At 38.7% G+C, this 21,374-nt stretch overlaps 1 protein-coding gene across 1 annotated transcript in view; it reads left to right on the forward strand.

The window, feature by feature from the left end:
• The window catches only part of ipo11 (importin 11), a 116,200-nt gene that overhangs the window by 26,343 nt on the left and 68,483 nt on the right, over positions 1–21,374 (forward strand). The window contains exons 9-18 of the mRNA XM_070834330.1: positions 108–178; positions 361–553; positions 1,695–1,847; positions 2,754–2,797; positions 4,965–5,055; positions 6,117–6,164; positions 8,123–8,228; positions 14,632–14,758; positions 21,091–21,124; positions 21,273–21,313. Coding sequence (XP_070690431.1) covers positions 108–178; positions 361–553; positions 1,695–1,847; positions 2,754–2,797; positions 4,965–5,055; positions 6,117–6,164; positions 8,123–8,228; positions 14,632–14,758; positions 21,091–21,124; positions 21,273–21,313 — 908 coding nt within the window. The remainder of the gene's footprint in view (positions 1–107; positions 179–360; positions 554–1,694; positions 1,848–2,753; positions 2,798–4,964; positions 5,056–6,116; positions 6,165–8,122; positions 8,229–14,631; positions 14,759–21,090; positions 21,125–21,272; positions 21,314–21,374) is intronic.

The following is a 21,374-nucleotide window of genomic DNA, read 5'->3' on the forward strand; positions in this document are numbered from 1 at the left end:
CAAATGATAATGAAGATGTTATTGACTGTTATTTATGATAATTGCCTGTATGTTTTGAAGTATACTGCTGCTGTTAAGTAATACTGTGTGGTTGTTATGTGTTTCAGGTCGGCAGGTTGGTCCAGATAGCACATGCAGAGAAAAGCTGGAGAAGACGATCATACTGTACACTAAAGTTGTGAGTTGCATATTAATATATGATAGTAGATTGAAAAAATGTCTGTTTTACTAGTTATGAATAGGTTGCATCTTAGATATTGCAGACCAATTATAGCATCTAGCTTTTTAAAAAATCTTTCTCCCTCTCTCTTTCCCTATGTTTGACCTCTTCTATACTTTTCTTTCCTCCCCTCCATGTAGTTGTTAGATTTCCTGGAGTACCATCCATGTGCATTTATACCCCTGATCCAGCGGTCCTTGGAGTTTGCTGTCAGCTACGTTTTCACACCTGCAGGGGAGGGAGTGACCTTTGAACGGTTCACTGTTCAGTGCATGAACCTCATCAAGATGATTGTAAAGAACGATGCCTACAAACCTGCCAAGAACATTGATGGTAGGTTATGAGGTTGTAGGGAAAGAGGAGCAGAAACGGTGAGGAGTAAAGGATGAATGAAGTAATCACACAAGGGTATAAAAAGATGGTAGACAAGTCAAGAATTGCAGATATGGATGTGGAGAAAGAAGATCCAAATGAAAACTAGACAATCACACAAGGGAATAAAAAGATGGTAGAGTAGTGAAATGAAAACTAGACAATCAAATTTGAATTTGAAGTCAACAGAAAACACCACCAGCTCCTCACAGCTCATCAGACATGGTTTTGAAAAGCACTATGCTGTCATACCATCAGCATCTTTGCACCTCAACATGGCTCGTTTATTTCAAGCTGTCAGAAACCCCTAGTGCTTCATTAGCCACGGAGCAGAGCCCTCAGTCTTTCTTCTGCCAGCTCGTACGGCCTTTGGTGTGACTTTTTGAAGATCTTTCTCCAAAGCAACCTTAAAATGGGACAGAAAGCGGAGCCATGTTTTTGTGGTCTTTGTGCTAATGCCTTGGTTTCGTTCGAAAGTGTGCTGTGATGCCAGACTTGAATCCGGCTTCAGCTTTTCCTAGTTTCAAACAGAAAGATGAATAGTAAGGTTGCATAGTTAAAGAAGAAGATGAGCCTGACATATCTCAGCTTGGAGCAGCCATCTGACTTAATTATTAGGTCCATGCTGTGAGTTAGACAGGCAGAAAGGAAGACCCGTGTGTGTGTCAGAGTATTAGAGCAGCGCCCTCGGTGGTCAGGGGCCACAGGTAAAGTAGAGCTGTTGGTGGAAGTGGGGATTTGAATGTAAAATGACTGAATGAATGAGTATTGCTTTAGTTCTGGAAGAACAGTCAGATTCCATTGTTTGCTATATATAAGAATTGAATATTCTTAAATCATCCACATTTGAACTAAAAATCAAGATCAGCAGCATTTATTCACTACAAACTTTAATAAGATGTAGTATGAATTTAAAGTTGGCATGCAGACTACAGACGATTATACTTGAAGATAAGAAAAGTACAGAAGACAGTAGCGTTAATATGAGTATAACGGATTGTTTTAGGTAAGTACATTCAACCATTTGATAGAATAATGGATAATAAAGTGTCTGTCTATTCTCATTCTTTCTTTTCTCTTTATCTTACTCTCCCTCTTTCAGACAGTAAACCAGAGAGTCTGGAGGCTCACAAGATCAAGACAGCATTCTTCACACACCCCACGCTGACAGAGATTGGACGCAGGCTTGTCTCTCACTACTTCCTTCTCACAGAGGAGGAGCTGGCAATGTGGGAAGAGGACCCTGAGAGCTTCGGTAATAGCACCTCTCCAGCTTCACAGGCTGAATCCAAATGTCCAGACTTATCTGGTCCTGCAGACTGGCAGAGTTAACAGACATGTTCTTGAGAAGCGAGGGCTAGCCAGTTCTACATTTCATCAGGGCAGCAATCTCATGTTGGATGCGAGCTTCGCCAGAATTTATTGTTTATTGAATCGATGTAGCGATGATGCTGCATTCTTGCAGTAAGGTTAGGCACTGAACACTTCTTTTTATTTCTTGTCATTATTATGGTCATTTCCAATAATGATTTCATGAATTGTGATTAATATGTGATAATCTGCACAGTCAAGCAAATGTTTTCAAACAACTTTCACCCAACATCCATTTAGATACAATCATCAGTGTTAACGCTGTACTGTTTAAATCAGTAAAGCATTTTACTGTTCATATCAAGCATTACAATACGTGATCAGAAGCTGAGAGTTAAGTAAAGCAGCAATACTACACAAGTGCTGATGCGGAAAACATCGATTAGAGGGGAAAGATCCAAGCGTGGCTATGGCAGCGATTGTGATGCCAGTAACAGATTTTATTTTCATTGCAGCCCTGTGCCTTTGCAGACTTGATGTGATGACACTGACCACTCAGACACAACACTGTTTTAAACCCGAGACCACAAGAGCCCAATGCAGTAGTTCAGAGCGTTGACATTTGGATTCAGTTTTAGAGTCAGACAGAACCACATATAAATGTGCAAAAATATATTTGCACTGGTGCTCAGAAATGTTCATCGTTTCTGCTGCACAACCTCAGCCATAGTCTGCAGACCACACCGCTCATAGATGAGCATTTGTCATCTCAGAATAAAGTTCAGTCATGTGGCACTATTGCTTGCTTGTTAGTCCTCCATAAACACTCTCCTCTCCTCTCCTCTCCTAGCTGTTGAAGAAACAGGTGGTGACTCCTGGAAATACAGTCTACGTGTAAGTAAAGATACACAGACACACACACATACACACAAGACTTTTATATTTTCACATTACAGCAGCTTACTGGTACCCCAGGACAGAAGTAGGCACAGTAAAAGAGGAATGTTGTTAATAAGAAACTTAATTTGTCCCCTGTGTTTCTACCAGGGTAAAGCCATCATTCTGATAATGTCAAGGTTGCCAAGATTAAAGACAAAAAACTTAATGCTAAACACCACCATTGAAACCATAGAAATGTAAATTAAATGAACTTATTTGTCACAAATATTTTTTGTGTGTGTTACATTATTAAAAAAATTCAAAGCAGCCTTAAATGTGGTGGCACTGAGCAGCCATTGCAGCATCATAAAACAGTCTGCCTGTGCTAGTTTGCAGTGGTTTGTCTTCAGCAGATTTTGTGAGGTTTCTCTCCCCACCTCTCCCTGTGTTGATTCCCATTCTACTCACACTCATCAGTTCAGATGAGAAACTTCTGCGCTGCTGTTTCTTTGAAGTACAGTAAAGCACTCACTTACTGAACTTGAACTTACTGAATTAAGGTTAATCTTGTCCCTATTCATTTAGAGCACACTACAGCAGAAAAAGTGTGGCATTAAAGTCCATAACCACGTTTCCACTGCAGGGACTAGGAACCTTTTCAAGGGACTCCCCTTCTGTGTTTCCTACAAAGTGACCAGGGTCTAAATTGAGTTCTGGGGGCATTATTTTATACCCCTCAAAGTTTCAGGAACTTTAGGAGTGGGGCTTGCAGCACTGAACATCTTCAGCGGGTACGCACATCATTTTATTTAGGCTACCATTTCGAAAACGTAATGACCAGGTTACATGGCTGTCTCCGTTTCACTCCTCTGCTCTCTGTCTGAAGAGGTGCATGTCTAAGGCGCACAAAAATACACAGAGCAGAGACCTCGTGTTGTCCGGAGGCATAAACATAAGGTTTTATTTCTCTGATTTACTTCTTTGGTTTACCAGCTGCCTCTTCGACCACCAATTCTCTCACAACCACCCCTGATTTCCCCTGTCTCTCTCTTTTTTTCGCTGAGCTGGGGAGGACAGGCCCAACAAACAACAATGGGCTTTAGTTTCTTTGAAAAAACATTTGGAAAATCACTGCTACTATAAGTTCCAGATACTTTGGGTGGAAACTTGGCTTTTTAGAGCTTATTAGTTAGCTAATTACTAATCAGTCTAGAATTCTTGGTTGTTATTGAAGTGATTACAGACACTGAGTCTGGAAGTTTGCAAAGATGAACGTCAGTGTCACTGCAGATCTATGCAGAGAAGAATAATATATGTTGCAGAGATTAGTTTTACCTGAAGTTTGGAGCTAATATAGTGTCTGAATACACATATTCTTACCTGTGTGTTTTTAACACACAGATTCAGTACTTTTTCACAGAGCGCACGCCCTCTTTTGACCTTCGTGTTAGCATGTCGTGGTGCTCAGGATGATTCATGGATGAAATGTCACTGTCCATCTATTCCTTACATGGTCACCAATCCTAACAGCTGATTATAGTTGACCTTCCCCTATCAATATCACACTGTCAATGATTTCCAAACAGAACAAGGGTGCTGGATTGACATTCTACAAGTGTCATCTCATCTGACCTCTGACCTCTTGCCACAAGGCGGAAAGGTTATACCTACATGCTGTATGATGTCACCGACACGTGCACATATACTGTAGCACATGGCGTCTACTCATTATTCAGCTTAGCCCATGTAGTCAGATTTCTTACACCTTTATTTAACATTGATTTTTTTTCTTTCTTGACATCTAAAACCAATAAACTTCTGAGGGCGTGTGGACCACCACTTTTCTGTTTGAACACACACACAGAAATCTCCTGACAATGTCACATTGACTTTTTATTGAACCGGAGCTCAAGGCATTGTTTACCATTGTTTCTGTGTGTTTGTACATGTGCCTTTTTGTATAAACTTTTCTTTGTGCTTATAGACGGTATGCACTGACATCACTTATTCCTGTGATATTCCCCCTCACCACCACCGAGTGCCCAACAAAGTCACAGCAGGCTGCTAAGAGCAGTGAAAACAAATGAATGATTCTAATGACTTTTGCATACAGTGTGCCATCTATTCTGCCAATTAATCATCTTTCTTTTGTTCTTTTCTTTCTTTCTTTTTTTTTTTTTAGCCTTGTACAGAAGTATTATTCCTGGATATCTTCCACAACTACAGCCAGACACTGACCCCGGTGCTACTGGAAATGGTTCAGAATCTCCAGGGTCAGTGAAATGTCAATTGAAAATAATATTAAATGCCAAAAGCACAGTTTGTTCTCTTTTCTTTTTCTGTCTCTTTCAGTGCAAAGAAAACATGTTCAGTTGCCAGTTTATTAGGTACTCCAAGCTAGCTGTATTAGAAAGCATTGCTTTCTAGAGAGAAAGAAATCATTGCTTTCTAATACAGCTCTGCTATAAATCATACCTTCATGAAGGTAATAAAGTTACATTTTTGTTGTAGCTGATACAATGTTATGGTCATTTTGGAAGCTGTTTGTGATGCTGTTGGATTTTATTGCCCTGCTACTGAGAAGTCGGTCTAATATTTGTCTACCCCAATGATATCATATAGATCCCTTATTTAAAGTTTTCTTAATGCATTTATACACCTTGCAAAGAACTTTAAATAAAAGAATTCTTGCCTGACACTGCCCATACATTATGCAGTGTAGCCTTGCCTCAGAGTAAATCATTAATATTTCATATACCAGAAGACAACAAAGCGTGTAGGTTTGTTCATGTTGCCTTTTGAAGTCACAGTGTGTGTAACATGCAATCTATAGGCTTTATAACACCTTCAAGTCCCTGTTGACAACCTCCACCATTACACACACACACACTCCTCTACCTCACTCTCCCCTGGTGGTACTGGTGTGCTGTTTTAGTTTTGTCGCTGAATTAGAAGCGCCATTGCTCAAACGGGCGGATTACAGGTTCTGCTTCCAGCATGTCTCCCAAGTCGCTTTCGTTTTCAAGTGACAGAGTGGAAATGGGTTCTGCTGGAGCAAGGAAGACGCCAGATTGGGTAATTCTATGGTTGAAAGGAGGCAGCTATTGATTTTGGGACCTGAGTACACAGCAAGGACTAATAGAGAGGGAGAGAACAGAGCAGTGAAATGACTGAGACAAGACTGATATAATGGAGTCCAGACCTCTTGAAGTTGCAGCTGTGTTATGATGTGGTCACTGAGTCCAATAAATCCTACAGATCTTCTGTTAACAGTGAAATATGCGGTCTGTCTAGTCACTGATGGTACATTCAGAGTGTGTATCTGTCTTTGCAGGCCCAACCAATGTTGAAGACCCTGTTCAGTTGCTCATGAAGGATGCAGGTGAGTCAGTGGCTTTGCCTGCTCCTGCTATTTCAATAACTGCTGTCATCCATCATGCATCCAATGACTGATCTGCAATCATAAAAATCTGTGTGATTTAGCTAGCATGACTGTGTAGTCTTCAAAACAAATTTGCCAAATGTGTTGAGATTCTCCATCCACAATCCTAAACAAAGCAAACAGATGGAGAGGATGAGCAGGGTAAATTGAGACATAGGTTTGGAAAAAAAAGAGCTAAAGGATTTAGCTATTTTAGAAATAATAATAATTTAGAAATAAAATCAGAATAATTATTTGAAAATGATAATTGTGCCTATAGATCCCCTTTTTTGGTTGCATTTTTAGAACTATCCATTCTTGCAGTGCGTCTCTCTCACTTCACTCCCACCTCATCTCTCATGCCCATGGACATCTTGTCCCCCCCCCCCCCCCCCCTCTTTTGTCTTCCTTACACCCTGTCTTTTTCTCCTCTCTAACTCCTTTTAGTATTTATAACTCTGGCAGGTCAGGGCTGCCACTCTGGTGGTTTTATGGTCTACACAACTAAATCACAGACAGCCGAGATTGCCTGCTAAGAGGGCCTCTGTTAAAGCTGGATGCCTGTAGAGATCTCGGCAGTCTGTTGACAGTGTGGATAAAACAGCAGACATCACTGGATGATGAAGCTGTGCTGTGGTAGCAGCAGTGGCAGATAATTGCGGCTGTGAGAACTAAAGCTGGTTGAAGAGCCCAAAGGGCATTAAATAACAGCTTTTTAGATTTTTTAAAAGAAAATCAATAAGTCAATAATTATAACAGTACTGATACAATTATAGACTAAGACCTTAATTATACAGCTGTAAAAAGAGGGTCCAGTGTTTTTTGAGCACCCAACCCAACATTATATGCCTGGAAGAGGCACATTTGTCCATCCTATGTGCCAATAAGACATTTGTCTTGTGTTATACGCAACAACCATATTTGCTACAAAAACAAAAAGACCACCTGCTTAGACCATTTTTACAGCTTACAAATCCGGCTAACAGGCATTCAATGAAGTATGACCCACCTTTGTAGGCTGCAGGAGCAGTTTCCCATTTGTCATGTTAATGCTGCATTAGCAGCAGCATTAATATCCTCTTTTTGAAATATTAAGCATTAGAACTGAGTAAGTATATTGTAGTACACCGTTATCCCCTCTGAGATGCCTTTTTGCAACCACTACGAACACAATTGAAAATCCATGAACATCACATTTTCTGGAGCCAGAATAATATAGCAGTCCAGTAGACCAGGAAATAACTATACCTTACCACAAAGGGAAGCTAAAGTGTGTCAGTAGCAAAATACATACATTTCTATAAAAAACACAAAATGTATAATAATCAAAATTGTAATGAATGTAGAAATAAAAATACTAAAGATCCACATACAACAGCTATCTGCCTTTTCACTACACTCGAGATGCACATTACTCTTCCTGAGAGTTTCCAATTTTCTTTTTTTTGTCAGTTTTATTTATCTATAAATAGAAACTCCCCTTTATGTGATAAGAACCAAGGCCACTGCTTGAGCAGCTTTGGACTATCCATCTTTTCTGCCTATCATTCCATCCATCCATCTTTTCGTCATGATAAATGAGAGAAAATATGTCTGAGAGGTGTTTATCTCCTCCATAAGCTTTAGGATCATTCCACTTAGAGACACCTACAGTTTTTTATATCCTTCCCTTGCTTTCTCTGCCCTGGCTTTTCTCCCTCACACACTCACAGACACACTCACCCAAACATACTGTAGATCCCAATATGCTCATGCTCTGTGCCACCCTTGCATAATGCTAGAGAATGAAAGTAATGGGAAAAGTTTCAGTGTCTCTCAGTTAAATCTGCACTTTTTGGAAGTTTAATATTCTCAGTCCTATTGGGAATACTGTGACTACATTATGACGCTTTTCTGACTTGTGGTTGTTTTGTCTGCAGTATATAATGCCGTGGGACTAGCAGCCTATGAGCTCTTTGACAATGTGGACTTTGACCAGTGGTTCAAGAATCAGCTTCTTGGAGAGCTGCAAGTCAGCCATCACAGGTATTGTGTCAGACGTGTTGCATTTTTCAAGTTTCACACATATTTCTCAGCATGTTTATTTGTTTTCCATTAGTCGTGATATTTTATACTTTAAATGTTCTATGATAAAGAATAAACAAAACAAACAGCTAGGTGGGCCAAATGACACAAACACCTATGTTTGTGAAGCTTTTTAATGTTAAGCTTTTGACTGCCATAGAGGAGCAGTACTGCATCTGATTGCCTTCATAACACCTCACCGTCCTCATATTATATATTTCACTGTCCTGAAATGTTTTCCATTGTTTTTAAAATGTATGCGAGCACACTTCAAGACTTTAATGATGCCTGATGCATTCCATAGTTAACATTCTTTGCAGTGTAGCTCAGGCTAATTGACTATTAACCTCTGTCCAGCAATTGATTACAGTCAACAGCACAGTCAATACATGCCAAAAGGCTCTTAAGTACCTCATCAGTGCTTTGAATGAATGTCACAGTCTTATTAACAATGTCTGCTTATATTCACACACTCACTCTAGAGGCGGTAGTCATACTTGTCAGAACATCAGCACTGTAACAGGCTGGTTTAACTAGAAAAGCAGTAATACAAACTCTACAAACCTCATCATACAAGGTACATGTCCACAGACTGTCAGGTGGAGTAACGATATACAGTGAGCTGACAGATGAATGCATCAAAAGCCAGAGGCGCGGTGGTAAGAGTGATTTGAAGAACAAAGAAGTGCCCCTGCACACACAGAGCCCCGGACAATAAAAACAAAAAGCCTGCAGCATTCAAAAGGTTGGCCACACAGGTTGGTGCTGACGTCAGAGTGCAGGCGTGCTGATGTCACTGTGACTCTACTCCCACGCAGTGCATGTGTCAATAACCCCTCCACTTTGTGTACACACACACACACACACACACACACACACACACCATGTGTCTCTATTCTAGTGAGGACTTCCATATAACACGATGTGTACTGTAATTTAAGAATACTAACCTATTCCTGTCCCTAACCGTAACCATCACCAAAGAAATGTTTTGACACTTTTTATTTGATCAGAAACAACAAAATAGTTTAGAAAAACATTGTTCAGAAAAGTGTCCCCACAAGACACTGTGGCTCCCACAGCAAACGCATTTATTAACTGTTCTTCCTCAATAACAGGTAAAGGGAATAAAACACTAACAAATGAAAATTAATATTGGACAACAGAGTAAACATGGAGCCACAATCCTGACATTGATGTCTTCCCAGTGCAGAGCCACTCTTAAAAACAATCAAAATAATGAATGTAGTTGTGGAGTTTTGAAATTAAAAATACATGCTGTGTTTAATGGCAATAGATGTCACCCAATTAAGTCAACAGTCCTACCTATGGCTTAACGGTTTATAGATGATAAATTCAGTGTTGTTTTTAGCCCCCTAAGTGAAATTGTTAATCATGAAAAGGTAACTCCAGCCTTATCCACTTACTTTGGTAAGATGATTTTTTTTGTTTTTACTTTTAATAGAATTAAGGTTAGTTATATAAAGGACAATAGATACATTTATTAAGTCCCATTGATTTCTCTGTTCTGGGGTCCTGAATCAGGCTGTGTTTCTGTCAGATTTGATGTTCCCATAGTCTCTTGAAGAGGCTTCTGCCATGAGAACATAGATTTAGCCTGCATATTAAAACTTGGATGTTTTTGATGATGGTCCTTACAAAGTGAAGTTTCAATCAGACTTTTTTACCTTGTTTGTGTTTATATCAGCATACATATACTCGTGGACCAGGGTGTTTGCACCTTTACCTGTTTGCTTGTCTTCATGCAAATCATTGTATTAGTCTATATCTCATTCTTACCTCCCAGTGGAGGTAAGAATAAGTTAATGAGGCCATCACACAAAGAATTCTTACGTGCACAATCATACAAAGAAGAATCTGGATGAGCATATCACTGGGGCTTGTAGTGTTTCTATTTGATTTTACCATATACCACCTATTTTTAAAGCAGCATAGTTGCCACCACAGTGGGAGCACTTTAACACCCCATTTCCTCTTCATACGCCGCTGTCCATACACTTTGAAATAATCTGTATACACTGCATAACTATTTTATATGCTGAGGAACAGAAGTACACTTTATATACACAGTATAGTTACTCAGCAACCAGAAAGTTACACGTCCCTGTTCTATACTGTGGTGGCCCACATTCAAAAGCTGTCACACTCTGTGGCAGTGTCTCAACAAGAGATTTAAAGCTAACCATGGAGATATCGGTGCTTTGCACAACTGCTGAAGGTTTATTAGTGGATGTTCCTTTTTACTGGTGCTGCTGTCAAGTTCATTTCAAAGGTGTTCAAGTGGATTGATAACAGTTAATTGTGGGGAATTAGGCTGTTAACTGTTATATTGTAGACTTGTGATTACTTGTAATGGCCTGTGCTGGCTGGCTAATCTCTCTTGTAATCATCCTTCCTGGCACACAGTGAAACTTAACTACTTGAGTAACAATACTTTTCCTGTCTGCTAGATAGCACTTAACATGATGTCAACGTGTCTTTGAAATGTATCACATTGTACTAGTGTTTTTTTATTATTAAAAGGAAGAAAAATGGTCTTTGGAATATATCAGAAAAGCTGCATCTTCCCGTTAGAAGAATGGAACTGAATCATGGGTTGTTTGTCTAGTCTGTTTACTTTATAGGATATTTTTTGTGATGTGTCCTAGGAAATGTAGGCAATTTGCTTGAATCATTATGTTACATTATTGCTATATATTTATATATGTATGTGTGTCTGCCTGTGCGTGTATGTGTATCTGTGTTTGTTTTGCAACACTCAAATACTAAGTCTGGCTAAAACAGAGAAGTGACATGGCTGACACATTTCACCAGCCTGGCAAAATCTCACATGAAGCTGAAGGACGTCTATATTGACATCTGCCAGAAGCCACATTCAAAGCAGCATTTTGGCTGACACACTGGCCTTGTGCACATTTGCTGCTGTTACCAGAGCATTCCCAGATCATGCTGCACTGCCTGCCTTCTTTGGCCCTCTGCGTTTTGGTTGTTGGAGCATTTAATAGTTTGCTCATGTGTACCCTGATCCACATCACAAAGAACAATAAAATACTAAACATTAACAGCAATATGCAAAGTTGGGTAAGTAGAATTTAAAAAATAAAATAGAATAAAAAATAACAATAATACATTTTTTTTTTTTTTTTTTAAAAAGTCTGTTTCTAGCCAGTGTCGTTAGAGTACATAAGTTAATATTGGCCATGACAGTCTCTTTGGCTAAAGATCCGCACCCACCTGCTCTCACACCTGCAGAATTTTCTTCTGCCTGCTTGTGTCTCAGCTTGCAATTTGTCTGTGCCAGTTACCATGCCATTTCCACAGGGGAGGGTATCATTTAGATTTTATTGATCCTGATCACGTTCATTAATCCTGGTTCTGAATCAATTCCTGGGACATTTTGTGATATTCCTCTGAGTTGCAAGTACTCACTAATCTCCATGAACAATCAGGCAATATTACCACTTGTGACAAATGTACTGTTTTTTCAGTCACTGAGCAATGAGCTGTAAAGAAGCTTGTTCTAGCTAAGCTTCTGTCAATGACAAAAGCCTTACTCAAAATGAATGGCCTTCTGATAATTTGTTTAAATCCTTATATAGTTAATCATTATATTTTGTTCACATGGATTCTCCATGTGTTTGCCAGACAGAGGAGCAGGGTTGTTGACAGCTGTGGGATGTTATGGAGCAGGAGACAGGTTTTGTCATGGATGAGTCATGTCTAACCTTTGACTGACAGACAAATACCCCTGTCAAACCTGCCTGTCCATCTGCCAGCACACTAATAGTAAATAGTACCAACCCACTAAGTGTACTCACCCCAGCTGAAGAAAATATTCTTTGTTTGTCAGACACAGACGTGGATGCATGCAACATTTTCTTATATTGATGCAGAGTTGGGAACACTAATCAGTCATGAGTGAATAATAATCTTTTTTGATCTCGTGTGAAATTATGCTGATAATTGTCAGTTTTGTTTTTATGTGTGATCAAGTCTAAACTGGCATAGACACATATTTTCTAATGGTTGTGTACAGCGCCATAAATAAAACTTGAACTTGTGATATACTTATTTAATTTGTTGTGATATTTAAAACCCCCAAAAGTGGAAGAGTCTTGTATCAGCGTTTGTGTGACAACAGATAATCACCTGTGATTTGATTATTTATTCTTGATGCCACAGACTTGCTAGTGCCAGTGTATTGGTGCCAAGCTGTTGTTTGGAACTGGAATTTAGAGAGAGTTCTGGGAATGTGCCCATGGCCATTGTCCACTGGCACTGCTGTTCCTGCTCTATCATGTTGGAGCTATCCCATATGGTGCTGCTTCCATAAAAGCTTGTAGAAAATCAAATTGGTATGGCTGCCTTTGTTTGCCTTTTGAAGTGATTGGATTCTAGTTTATTCTGCTTGCATGCTCCAGTGCTCCTGAGCAATTTAGCCCAGGAGTGTCTAAGTGCCATCTTTTGCTTTTAAGATGATGAGAACTCAAGTCCAAATAGCATTTAGATTAATGTTGTTAGTGATGGTTTATCCAGAGGCTCAGGTTTAGTTTTTCAAAATGCTTTGGGGATATATTTATTTGAAATGTATTTGGAAGTCAATTAAACCTATTATCAAAGCACTGAAAGCTGTGGCCAACAGCTAAGCGGTTGTCTTTGAGCTGCGAGAGTGTAGTTTAAACCCAGTCTGGGCCCAGTCTTCACCCCCTCTCACCTGTGCTAAACGGCCCATGTGGCCTCTGTCAGTCTGGACGGTCTGCGACAGACTTGAAGTGTGGGTGCGATCGCTGGATGTGGAGGAGTGAATCTGGGGTCTGGTCTGGTGCGACCAAACCAAGCCTGCTGCTCAGAACCTTAACCCAAGTGCAATGCAGTGACCTTGCCCAGGTGGCCCCCATGTGCCTCTGGGGTACCCAACCATCTTCCCTCCTCTGGAGGGAGGCTGTGGGTTCCACTTTCAGTATTCCTATGCTGCTTCATGCATTGGCCTTCTCTATTCACTTCCATTTTATTTATACAAAGGGTTCTGTCATAACAACACTTCACAAAAGGCAACAGAAAAACAAGCCAAGAACTTCTGTCTGGGGAGAAAATGACTACCTTTTCACTACTTTAGGTATTTTGCAAAATAAATACTGCTGAAAATGCATAATAGTCTTCCATGTTTCTGTTTGATAAGAATACATACCATTTACTTGTCTTATTTTCAAAATTCTAAGTCGAATTACGTAGCCAGACTAGACAGGCTACTCTTCCCAAAACTTTATAAAAAAAAAAAGTGATACTGTGATAATACCGTCACCGTCCAAAAAGAGAAAAATACAGTGATATTATTTGTAGGCCTCATGACCCATCCCTAATACGCAGACGCATGCACCCATGGTTGTTTGCCATCTCTAAGTCATTTTATGAGTCATGCTGTTGTTAAGTATCCTCTGGCTAGTAGCCCAGGCTGTGGTCTCTGGCCCCCTGTGGATATTTGACAAAAAGCCAAAATGTGTCATCCCCTTATTCTTTATCCTCTCATCTCCATTCCTTCGCTCCTCTATCCGTCAACCCTCCATTTCTGTCTAGGCAGTCTTCAGTCTGCCTCAGATACAAACAAGGGCAGATGCTGAGGGACACTTCACGTCTCTCTGATACAACTGCATAAAAACCATCAATTCCAGACATGCAGTGCCTCACATTTGGGACAAGCAGCATAGGACATTTTAATTCGTATCACACAGCCCCAGTGGATTTTTGATCATTCTAGTTTTTAAACTAGGCTATTTCTCTTATTTAGTTTACACTTACAACACACTCATTCTGAACACTTTCTTCACCTAGTGCTGCTTTTCCTTAGTTTGTCCTTATAGTCGTGTTTTGATTCAGTTTTATTTGTACCATGGTCTTCAATATCCTGTATAATAATGCCACTACCTCTGCCTCTCTGAGGACTCTAATCTGGTGGAATACACATGCACACTGAGCTGTGAATAACCAGAGTGGGTTAAATTAGACATAGTCTTGGAGATGGATATGTGTAATGGAAGGACAGTGATGTGGCTCAATCCCTTAGAGCACAAATTATACTGCAGTCTCCACCATACGTAAGCCAATGATAATAGCTATTTCAGGATGAGCCATAAGCAATGACTGCACCAATTTCATCATTTGAATAGCTGGCCCACTTGTTTTTAATGGATCCATAAGCACTGTGCTATATTGTGGTGATAAGATTAGAGAGCCAGCTGGTTAATTTCTAGAAAAATTATGATATGGATGAAGAGGGCAGAGAAGTCTGTTAAAGTATTTATCTGCAACCAGAACAAACACCTCCCCTCTCTTCTTTCCTCTACAGGTACAAGTTGATTCGCAGACGAGTCATCTGGCTAATAGGACAATGGATCTCTGTCAAGTTCAAATCTGATCTTCGACCTTTACTCTATGAGGCCATCCTGAGCCTCATGCAGGACCCCGACTTGGTGGTAAGACAGCTAAAGTCACAAAGTCAAGGCTTTTTTCTTTTTTTTTTTTGTACACTGCTTATTATGACTGGAGTCCCCCCCCCTCCCCCCTACCCTTTGGCTTCGACATGACTGAAATGGGCTATTAGTGAAAGTGCACAGTATGCTATGCAAACACTTCTCTGGTTAACAGCATGGAACCACAGCTATTATGCTGCCAACTTTCTAGAAACAAAGCCATACGTAGATGGTCAGCATTTGCGGGAAGGTTTCATTCCCTAATTTCTCAACATGCAATTTTAGATTTTCTTTTGTATCGTTTACAGAGGTAATTTCTCAGAATAGTTTTGATTTATTTACTCATTAATATATATTTTTTTTCCATAAACATTTTATTATGAGTTTTTTCTTTCAAAGTGATACAATTTTCCAATTATACTCGTTCTTACGAAGCAGTTCAGTATCACATGTTTTACACAAACATAGAAAACAAATATAAAGAGAAAAGCAATACAGAAATAGAATAACCCGAGATAACACATAAAACAGGACCTTTCAAGAACATAGCTTCTCTTTTGGAATTTAGGAGGTGGTCATCTCTAGATACAGTACATGGTTGCAAGGGATTCATAAATTAGTCAAGTCATCAGAAACATCAAAGTCCTTAGTAAAGTCAATAAAGGGTCCCCAAATCTTTTCGAATTCTTGTTGCCTTGACTTATGTATATATGTTATTCTTTCCAAAGGTAAGCTAGACAACATCTGTTTTAACCATTGGGAGATGCCAGGTCCATTCATATTTTTCCAATTTATAGCAATACATCTTTTTGCTATCAATGAGCTTAAATCAATAAAAGTACTTTCTGCTTTACTAAAGTTACTCATTAATATTTTTATTCAGGCATGGTATTGGATAAATAAACCTCTGTGTGATCCCATTTGTGGAAAAGTGGCTGTTATTATTCTATAGTCATCCTCAATTCAAATTACATTTGACCGTCCTTGGCTTTCTTGCCTTGTGAGTCATGCCGTGATTGATGTGTTTTCGTTTAACAGATTTTATATGAAGGAATGTAAAGAATTCAATGCATTATTTACAGTGCAATTCAGCATAAGCTCACCATTAGATTGAACCATAATGAGTTACTGGATTCAATCTCTCTACGGCTAATTGCCTCTCTTCATAATCCATCTTTGTGTGGAGGGTCTTTTAGATGTGTGTTTATTTGCAGTCCTCTTAGTTGCAATAATGTGATTGTAATGTAATAAAGAATATACAGTAATTAAGATAATAATACACACTAGGCAGAATCCACGTAAACACCAGGCTCTGATACAATGAATGAGAATAGGGTTGGGCAATATGACAAAAAATATGATCACATTTGTTTTTCCCATATTGATCAATATTGATGTTTATAATGATGATATATAATTTGATAATGCTGAGTGTTAGTTCAACTTCAGAATATAGTTCATTAGCATATAAGATTAAATGACATAATTTAAACATTTAACAGTGGAAACATGGCTTGGTTTAGAATATATTTTGTGATAAAAGAATTTTGTCAACAATTTCCTCAACATTGGAGGATAACATTAGTTCACTCTTGCCGTCGCTTTCATGCTCTCACTTCCACTCATTTTTTCCCCTCTTTTCCAGAGGACATCGACCACTTTCACATCTAATTTCATCACCAGTAGCTCAAACAATGCTTTGCAGTAGGAAATGGGATTGTGCTTTGACATGCAGGCCAACAACTATAGACTGTTGTTGGCTATTGCTGCTCAGTGATAGGCTGCATTCATATCAAAATGTCCAAAGTTCATCATCATTCTTAACAAAAATTAAATCAGGATCCTGTGTTAAGATAACCTAGTCCTTAAAGTGAAGTATAAACTCAGTAACATTTGTGCAGCCTCGCCATGTTGGTTGCATTTCCCCAGTAATGAGATGTATACATGTGCTAGCAAACCAACCAACAAAGTCAAAGTTTTGATGTAGAATTAAACTTAAAAAACACAATTTTTGTTATGTAGTGCCTTACCTTGGAGTTTCACTTAAATGTAATGAAGGGAATAATGGCTCCTATATTTTCAGTGGTCTTTCTTCACACAAGCTTGCAGTTACATCACCAACAAGATCACCAATCATGGGTTCCTGATCAATATCGTCTGATCCAATTATAGCCTCTTGGGCATAACCAATTATTGATCATAAACTTTTAATGGGCCAATGGAGAAAACTATATAGATAGAAGGAACACATATAGAATTATATAACAAACAAAAGAGTGTTAAACAAAGGAGAATATATTTCATATTTTATATTCTTCAAAGTAGCTAACTTTTGCTTTGATGACAACTTTGCACACTCTTTGCAGTCTCTCAATCAGCTTTATGAGGTCGTCACCTGGAATGGTTTTCCAACAGTCTTGAAGGATTTCCTAGAGGTGCTGAGCATTTGTTGGCTGCTTTTCCTTCACTCTGCGGTCCAACACATCCTAAATTATCTCAATTGGGTTTAAAATAGGTGATAGTGGAGGCCAGGTCATCTGATGCAGCACTCCATCACCCTCCTTCTAGGTGAAATGGCCCTTGCTTAGCCTGGAGGTGTGTTTGAAGTCTTTGTCCTGATGAAAAACAAATGATGGCCCCACAAAGCGCAGACCAGATGGGATGGCATTCACAATGCTGTGGTAGCCATGCTGGTTAAGTGTGCCTTGAGTTTTGAATAAATCACCAACAATGTCAGCAGCAAAGCCCCCCCCACACACACACACCATCACACCTCCTCCTCCATGCTTCACAATGGGAACCACACATGTAGAAACCATCCACTCACCTTTTCTGTGTCTCACAAAGACATGGCAGATGGAACCAAAAATCTCAAATTTGCAGTCAGACCAAAGTACAGATTTCCACAGGTCTATATGTCCATTCCTTGTATTTTATCTATCTAGCTCTATCTCTATTGCTCTATACTTATTGATTAATTTATTTGATGCTATGATCATGCTTTAACTACAATAAATACAGATTTATTAACATTTAAACTTACACCCACTGGGAACTTTGTATGTGAGACAACGACACACCTCAACAACACACCTTCATTGACTTCTATCAATGGATTTCATGAGCAGAATCCTCATTTCCTCCAATACATTTTCCTTTTCTCTCTGACAGCTTCATTCTTCTCTGGTTTTTACTCACAAATTCTAAGTTAAGGCTAAAAATAATCTTGGTGGCAAGTTTAACTCCCTTTGTTCAGGCCATTTGTGCTCCCAGTGGGAGGTAATAATGTTTTCTTGACTTTGCTGTTAAGCCACATCAAGCTGAGATGTTTTGGTCAACGCTTTGTTGTTGACTTTTCCTCGCCTGCAAAGATTTGAGGAATTTTAAATATGGGTTTGTGCCTTTTGATTCTAGTTCCACTTCATGTTTTTGGTTATTGTACTATAAATGCACTATCATGACTGATCAGTTTTGAACCATAAATTATTACCAGAATGGGAGATCAGAACCTTGTCAGCAAGGAAAAGACATAGCAAACCTAAAATTGGAGTGACTTGGAATAGGTCTTTCTTAAGATCAGAATTTGCCTTAGTTACTCATATTACACCAGGTGCATTTGTCCCCCAAGCTCAACATAAATATTTCACAGTGAAACTCTTACAATCAGCGTAAACTCATTAATTTTGTTGTTTAATTACTTTGTCAAAGACAAGTAAATCCAAAACACTAATCATTAATCAATTCTTTCTCCTCGGATAAGCTTATTATAAGATGGCTCTCTATTTCCAGTGACTTCAAGGATAAGCCAGCTGTAGCTACGATTTATCGTTTATCTGCTCCAAATCGAATTTCCAAATAATACTTGTTTATTGCTTTCCCTTTTGCCTTTTTCGTTGCTTTCTCTGAGGCCACAGTAAAACTTTGACCCACTCCTGGGCTGTTTTACCTGATGCCATCAGTATTAAATTTATCCAAGGTCCAGGTAGTAATAGCTGCCAATTGTTTATACCATTATTTTCCTGAACGAAGTCCATTTGTCAGTAAACACGTGTGCAGTGTGGCTGCATTGGCTGCACATAGCTGCATTCAGCAGTTTGTAATTTACTGACTTATTGGTGTTTTGGGATCTAGTATTCATTTTCACTGGATAGTTGCCAAGTTGAAGCTTTTCCTTGGCTTGTTTGGATTCAGTTAGATGTCAGTGTTCAGTGTAATTTTCCCTGATTTAAACTTTAATCACTTCTTAAAATCTATTTGAACCCACTGTTTTTAATATCCCTCACAGACAGTTTGAGACTGAATAATGATGTGAAGCAAATGTTTTTGACTAAGTCACTGTCAGGCATGCGTGTGTTTGTGTTTGTGTGCGCTTAATGAGGCCCATCTGAGTATTTCCTTAAGCAATCTATTATCTTGTACACTTTACTGTAGAATTGAAATGTTGTTTCTCTCATTAGTATTTGAATTGCCAACAAGGCCGTCAGTTGCTGACGGCAACTGATGGGCCTCGTTCATCACACTACTCTTTTTGTTACTTGTTAATGTATGTGGCATTCCTAAAACATAATTCTGTATTTTTTGATCTTGCAGACACAGGGTTGAAATGTTTACATGTCTGAATGTAACTATGTCTCAAATTAAACTTTTACGGCGGTCTGGCTTATCTTTATATTCGGACAAAAGATGCATGTTTAAAATTCATATAAATAGAGGCCAGTTTGTCAGTTTAAATCTATTTGATTTATTCTATTTGATGTATTTGATTAGATTCACAATAGCAATAAAAAAGGCTTTTATGTCTTTTTAAATTACTTAGGAATTTTCTGCCATGCTGTGTGTCTCTGCCTTGTTGAGACTGAATTATCAAACCCATAGTTCATTATAACTAACTTAACTTAACAACTTAAGAGTCACACAGACTTTAAACTTCTTGATGGGATATGCAAATAATTTCATCCCTATAAATGTGTTTTAATGACTACATTTCATGCTATATTCTATGGAAAAGTAGCTGTGTTTTTACTGATGGTCTCCAGATCTTATAACTAATGCTCTACAAGGGGAATCAATGCTGTTGTTTGGAGTTAAATATTGATGGCACACAGTAAATCATGGTATTAATACTTGTTTTTAGACACATGGTAACTAAAAAGTATGTAAAAAGCCTAAGCGTAGATGTGCTTTTGAATGCTACATAAATACATACTATTCAGAATTGGTCACAAAAAGTATAAATGTCATCATGCATTTAAAAGCTGAAATCAGTAACATAGCTGTTATCATCTGCAGCAGTGACAAGTCTGCCCTGAATATTTGGTATTTGTTTTTGTGTGAGGGTTTTTGAATGCTCGCTTCTTATTTAAATAAGTCACTTCAAAACTGAAGAAATGCACCAGCTAGTGAAGTGTAACACTACTGAGCTTATGCTTTAGTTTGATGCATAAAAAACAAGCATGGTACAAAATAAGTAACTTCCAGAAAGCTGGCTGACTTTGTAAGTGAATTGATTGACGTTAAAAAGTAGATTGTCCGAAAATAAATCATCTAAACATCCATCTTCAATGGAGACCGCTTGCGCGTTTCAAGGGGCTAAACCACAAATAATGAAATATACATTTTTTCTATCTTCAAATGAATGCTGTCTTTCACAATAACACAATTATAATGAAGGGTTTATCATATATAATAGATGTGAAAACATGCATGTGTGGGTAGAATATAAACAAAAAATAGCTTTTTTTAATACCAGGTGCAGCGTTCATCACATAGAGGAACCCAGACCACATATTTATATATTTACTTACTTACTTGCTTGCTTATTTACTTACTTACCTACTTATAACTGAATACTTCAAAAAAGGCTCCAAAACTCTTTTCTTGTGTCTTGTGATAATTTCTCTGCAACACACACACACACACACACACACACGTGAAAGTTAAAATAAGAGTTATTTTAACTTTCACTTCTCCACCCATAGAGACAAATGCCTTTTGTACTTAAAATGTGTTGTCAAATTGCAAAGAGCAAGGACCGGCTGTAATTGAGTTCTTCAATTGTTTACCTTCTTTAATCTCCTCTCCTCAATCTGATCACTTTCTCCCTGGTGGGCATTTCCACCTCCATCACCCTGACACTGCTATATTACACTGCTAGAGTCTATAAGAGAAGAAGGGCCGCTTCATTTTTTTAACAATAGATAGTATTTAGTTGACATGCTGTAGGGGCACACTGTTTTCCGTTATGAAAAGCTTGTTATTGTAGTGTTTCTGTGTGATGCCTAATCTTTGAAAAATTTTTCAAAATGAACTATGTTTCTTTCTTTTTTTTCTCCCAGGTGCGGATTGAGACAGCTACAACCCTGAAGCTCAATATCCTTCCCACACTTATTTTGTTTTTTGATAGGACATCATTTTTGCAACAAATAGGGTGTTGATGTTCTTATTATGGTCGCTCTTAAAGTCTCATGGCATCCATCAGCATACAAGCAGCTTGATTTCATCCTTAACTCACAACCACCTGTCGATGACTTCGAGTTCCGTACAGAGCAATTCCTCCCGGTGAGTACGTGTGTGTGTGTGTGTGTGTGTGTGTATATATGTGTGTGTGTATATATATATA

The sequence above is a fragment of the Pempheris klunzingeri genome, chromosome 7 (assembly GCF_042242105.1).
Source record: "Pempheris klunzingeri isolate RE-2024b chromosome 7, fPemKlu1.hap1, whole genome shotgun sequence".
Lineage (NCBI taxonomy): Eukaryota > Metazoa > Chordata > Actinopteri > Acropomatiformes > Pempheridae > Pempheris > Pempheris klunzingeri.